This window comes from Panulirus ornatus, chromosome 40 (genome assembly GCF_036320965.1).
Source record: "Panulirus ornatus isolate Po-2019 chromosome 40, ASM3632096v1, whole genome shotgun sequence".
NCBI lineage: Eukaryota > Metazoa > Arthropoda > Malacostraca > Decapoda > Palinuridae > Panulirus > Panulirus ornatus.
The window spans coordinates 11,317,183-11,323,182 of NC_092263.1; the positions used below are offsets into that span (position 1 = coordinate 11,317,183).

General features: G+C 39.7%; 1 protein-coding gene across 1 annotated transcript in view; it reads right to left on the reverse strand.

Moving 5' to 3' along the window:
* The window catches only part of LOC139761384 (chondroitin sulfate N-acetylgalactosaminyltransferase 2-like), a 31,524-nt gene that overhangs the window by 9,134 nt on the left and 16,390 nt on the right, over positions 1–6,000 (reverse strand). The window contains 3 exon segments of the mRNA XM_071685515.1: positions 303–467; positions 2,123–2,309; positions 4,158–4,286. Coding sequence (XP_071541616.1) covers positions 303–467; positions 2,123–2,309; positions 4,158–4,286 — 481 coding nt within the window.

The window sequence follows — 6,000 nt, forward strand, 5'->3', positions numbered from 1 at the left end:
GCTTATACTGAAATAAAGAGATGTGTGAATGGTTGAACCCACTCTGAGTGAAGTATGTAAAACATGCATGACAAAAAGAGACAAAGCAGTGCGCCTACTATAAAGTTTACACTTCAAAAATAATATATTCAAAATATTATGCAAAGGATTTTGTGGATTTTGTACAGTATGAATTCCCAAAACGTAATGGTAATATCTTAATACAAAAAGACCGTAAAATAATTGTTAACCCATTTGTTGGAAACAAAGAGGGTCAGATTACATGATATATGTTTAATGCTGTAAGAAACTTATAAGTTCACCTGGCAGGTACTGGTGTGTTGAGGTGATCAAGAGCAGCAGTGAGAGCAGCAAGAATATCTCGACGTTTGAAACCTATTGGCTTCTCCACCACCCTCTTTCCTAGACCAAGCTCTGCAGGATACACTCTAGACCATGTGAAATGGGAAAAGGCAACCACCTCATATCTGGAAAAAGAAAGTGAATTTTGCTGACGTAAAGCAGATCATTGCTGCCTTTTGTTGTCCAGTTTGAATAGTTTACTCATAAAGAACCTTAACTGAACACTGTGGGAGCCGTCATGGCAAAACCTCTCATCATTATATTCCCTTCTGTAGAATGAGAAAGAGCTTTTGCTGCTTTTCTTTCAAACATTCAACCACAAAGTGGTAATCCTCCTCTTTTTTGGAATTAAAACTTGACAGGTATTTATTTTGATTCACAATGGCCAGATATCCCAGCACCCCACCCACAACCCTCTTTCTTATTGCCTTTGTATCACTCTTGATCTTAACGAGTGTTAGCACAAAGATATTTAAAATGGAGAAGGGAGGCATCACTCTCCATCTTAACGAGTGTTAGCACAAAGATATTTAAAAGGGAGACATACTACATGTCCTCACAGATCTTGACATTTCTAGTTTTCAATATATCCTTTCTGTCTTGTAATTGTACAGTAGAGTAAAAGAGGATACTTGCCTGTCACCCTTTCTTAAGTATGAATTTATGATTTTGTGGAAGTACACGTGTAAACCTTCAAATGTTTTGCAGTCAGTTCATCCCCTAAACTAAGTACGTATAATCTCTGCTTGAGGTTGGCACAGTTTATGTACTGTGCGTAGCGAGTTCTTAAGTGCAGTCTTTAATACAAGCAGGTTGAAGTTCAGCCTTTAGAATTTGAATGTGAACTTTTATTTCTTACTTTTAGTATTGTTTGCATCACCAAGAAAGCACAATGTTGCATGTAAGTCTGGTGCACAGCAAAAAAAAATAATATTGCCCTTTTGACAGACAATAAGCTGCTGAAGTAAGGTCTACAGGGGAAATCAATTTTGAATTTGTATTTTTTAAATATATATGCAGATTGATACTATTTCCAACTGAAGACTTGTTGCAAATCCATTTGTACTTTCCTAAAATGGAGCATTTTGCAGTTGGGTATAATGAATGTTGAGGTCATAGTGAGAGATTAAACCTTGCAACCAAATGGGCTATTATCATTCATTGTTTTCTTTTGTATTTTTAGTTTGCTGTGTAATGAAACTGCATAACAAGATACAACCAGAATTGAGAGTCATTAGAAATAATCTATTCATTATTGCCCCATGAACCCTTTCTAAGAAAAGACTGTGGTGTTGTCAGAACCTTTTTCCAGGGGCTCAAGGATCTCGAAGACTGCACTACTTTCACTATTTGAGTGAGAAGTTCTTTTGAGAAAAAAAAATAATGTGAAACTTGATTCTGTATAGAATAAATATGCTGCAGCAAATAAATTAGTATATAAGTTATCATATCGGCATTGCTAGACTCTGCCAACACAAGATTATACTATGAGTAAAAAGCTGCCTTTGATGAGGCTTGTATGGTCTCATTTAAGGACAGTTGTATAATAGTATAATATCCAGAGAGGGGATAAACCTGGCTATCATCAGGAATATTATTTTAGTATTAAAGATGGCCAATATAATATTGGGTAAATTTTTTTCTATGGTGTATGGAAAAAATGAAATTGAAAAAACACAAGATGTTGATTAATTTGATCCTAAAGTTCTTGGATGAAGAATTTTTTTCCAAATGAAGGTAGTCCTACAGTGCAATATGTAAGATGAACATGACAACTTACTCATTGTTAAGTGAGATACCCTGCGTAATCTCGGACTGGGCCACCTGGTGCTGTATGAGGGCCCCACAAGGGCCATCCACCAAGACTACATTACTGCTGTTCTTAGTGTGACTGCTGGTGCTAAGAGGAGGTGGAGGTGGCCCCACTCCTGCCCCAAGTGGACTCTCTGAAGATTCTAAGTCAGCTTCTGCAAAAAGGAAAAAAATCATCCATAAAGAAAAGAGTAAATACAGGATCTAGATCCTTCAAATGACAATTCAGCATAGTGTCAAACACAGTCGTAAGGGATTGATGCATGGCTAAACTGTTGAATGGCCAAGAAAAATGAACTTTAAGGAACAAATTATACGAAGCCTTGAGTGTCCAGGGAGACTGGTATACTTTCCAGAGTGATAGTAACCATTTTGCTGAGTAGTCAGTTTATGATCTGACTAGTTGGTCTAACGGTTTGGGATCATTGTGAAACACTTTGAAAATTAACTTTCAGTGATACTAGAAAGCACTGTAATTCTTTTGAAAAGATGTAAATAGGTGTTGTGATTTAATCAACACCATTGCCTTGCTACGTTTAATTAGACAATAATTAGTTTAAACTAAAAACTCACAGCAATGACAGCAACAAATTGCCAATATAATCAGGAGAGACTCATTTGATGATGGGTTTTCGACTGTATTCTGGTCAAGTGTCATTATAATGACCCATCACCAGTGATGGTTGAATTCAAGCGAGTATCCAGAACATCTCTCAGACCCTCACAGGAAATGTGTGACATTTTGGTGACCTTCAAGGGGGGTACTCGTCATATAAAAAGTTGAAAACTTCTTCTCTAGAACCTGGATGATAAGTCAAAGTGCAAATATTTGTCCATTGAGTGTCATAAGTTCACCACTATCTGATATGTATAAAATTTTAATATTTGCCTAGTTAATCAGGTTTGGAACTCTGATACTTACACTGTTCTGCTTACTCTTGCTGTATGTACATGTGGCATCTTTTGATTTTAGTGGTGTATTATCAAAGTCTTCCATGTTTGTCATACCAATAAGAAATGATGTTTGAGTGTTTGACGACAGGCATTCCTGGATTTTTTGTTTGCTTGTTTATCATAATGTATGTACATATATCTTCACATTAGAAAACAGAATCTAAGTGGATTCATTTGTACCTAGTACTTTTAATTTTTGACGGTCATCATGGACTTTTAATGATGTGTGAGTAGATTTACTAATTTGATCATCTCATCCACCATAAAGGGTGATGTGTCCACATCTGTATTTTTGTCTGGGAGAATATAGGTGCTTTTGAAAGTCACCATTGGTTTTTGTCTCCTTTATCTTAAAGGTTCACAGACTCCAGCCGAACCATCTTTTGAAAAAATGACGGGTGCTTTGATGTGTTTGCTTATGGTAAGAATAAACAATAAGTCCTAAGTCTGCCTTAGAATATGGCATCATATGATTAGATTTCAGACTCCCAAAGGATATTTTCAAGAGAAAAGAGATCCCAACATATAATTTGTCATTCATGGCATATCATGTTGTGGTTTTGTCTGTGTCACCTCTCCCTATTAACACTTTATACTCCAAGTGGTCAGGGGTCTCCATAATTCATCTTCAAAGTGAAGAGTGTTTCTCGAAGGATAAGAATGGATGTTCTGACTACCAGGTGTCTGTGGCATTGAAAATCCAAAGAAAAAAAAAATATGGCTTTATGAATGTAGTGTGTTCTACATTTCTCTCTCTCTTGGCCAACCTTCTCCAGTTGCCTTCCCTTAGTGAGAGTAGCAGTTCTAGTGACTGTCATGTGAAAAAGGTCAGAGGTCAAGGCAAGTAGGAAAAATAGTTTTGGACCCAACACATTCTCTTCAACATTATAGCATCTGGAACAAATTTCACCAGCTGCTCTCTTGCTGACCATTCTACACTTACAAATATGCATCACTAAAAATCCCTGAGGATTGGGGGGTGTGTTAGAATCCATGCATGTTTAAGGGGAAGATCTTTTTTCTTAATGACCCAACGACTGACTACCTACTGTTGGCTTGTACTCGAGCCAGCTCATCCTTTAGCTGTGCTATCTGAAGGAGAAGTCTTCGAGTGTGAGCTCTATGTTCCTCCTCTCTCCATGCCAGCTGACGCTCAAAGTTGGGACTCTCATCTTCACCTGCGGAAAGGAAATGGGAAGTAATGAAAAATCTCTCTCCTACTGAAGGCGGCAAAGTAGATTATTGCACGACTGTCGTGTATATACACAGTCTCATGGATAATATATGGCTTCACCTGTGCTTCAGCTGTTTATGAAGATGATGCAAATGAACTGTAAATACACTGGTGGTGATAGCCAATGTGAATATGCAAAATTTAGAGAAGGAAATACCAACATATATAAAAATCTCAACTTCACTGCTTATTAGAATATTATGAGATCCAAGGTACACTTTGTCACAAAAAGTTTTATTCATGAAGAAAGGAGGTGAAATTTTCTCTTAGATTCTTTAGCAAGAATATAAACTGATAAGAGACACTTCCCATCTCAGTGGTCTATCCTTATTTACTGAAACCATGGGGAAAAGAAATTGAATTCTCATATCAAAAGTAAGAAGTAATGTATTTGACCAACATATACAGTCGGAGTGCGAACCATGCCTCCGCCAACCTGCCCTAGAGGGGTTCAGCACTTGTGTTAATACGAAATGCAGCTCATTTTCATTGCAGTTTCTTTCATCGACCATCTCCTTTGTGAGGTGCGCCCTCTTTGTTTCCAAGAGGGACGGACCTTCACAGTAGCTCTGTGAGATGAGATGGATTACATAAGGCTCTCCAGTGAGATGAGCTGGGATGCAAAGCTGTCTCCCTGAGATGAGTTGCATTACCAGATGGTTTTGTGAGATGAGCTCAGGCACAGCTTTGTGAGGTGAGCTGGGGGGACAAAAGACCTCACTTTGAGACATGAGCTGTGTGACACGTCACTATGAGATGAGATGGGGTGGCGGCCACACAACCTTGTGAGATGAGCAGGGGTAACATGTCTCTCTCTCTCTCTTTCTGAAAGATCTGAGTTGGAACAAAGGATTCTTTCCCCTTTACGAGCCGTGCACAAGAATGGGACTGAGGGGCAGGTTCTTTTCTCTATTGTCATGTATTGTCCTCAATTTAGTCTCCGTCTTTTGATCTTTCACTGCATCCTTTGGACATCTTTTGGTCTCTCTCTCTCTCTCTCTCTCTCTCTCTCTCTCTCTCTCTCTCTCTCTCTCTCTCGTCTCCCTTACTATCTCGTGTCTTCTTTCTTCCCCCTCCCCTTTTACAGATGCCTGTCTCCTGGCTACAACCATCTGCACCATTGCCTGTCTTTTGATCACAACCATCTCCACCATTAGCTGGCTCCTGGTTACAACCATCTCTACCATTACCCATCTCTTGGTCACAACCATCTCCACCATTGCCTGCCTTTTGGCTGGCCACGACCATCTCCACCATTACTCGACTCTTGGTTACAATCGTCTCTACCATCACCTGTATCCTGGCCACAGACGTCTCCACCATAACCCATTTCCTGGCAACAACCATCTCCACCATTACCTATCTCTTGGCCACAACCATCTCCACCATTACCCATCTCTTGGCCATAACCATCTCCACCATTACCCATCTCCTGGCCACCACCATCTCCACCATTACCCGTATCCTTTCCCCTGGCCACCACCATCTCCACCACTGCCCGTCTCCTGGCCACCACCATCTCCACCACTGCAACAAATGTCTTGCAGGTGTTTAATAACTGTTATGGCCTTGAGCCTTTGGGGTCCGCTGCTCACTGGTCAGATTGGGGGGGTAGGTGAGGGGGGGGGGTAAGTGAGCCCACATGATTCAGCATTTAC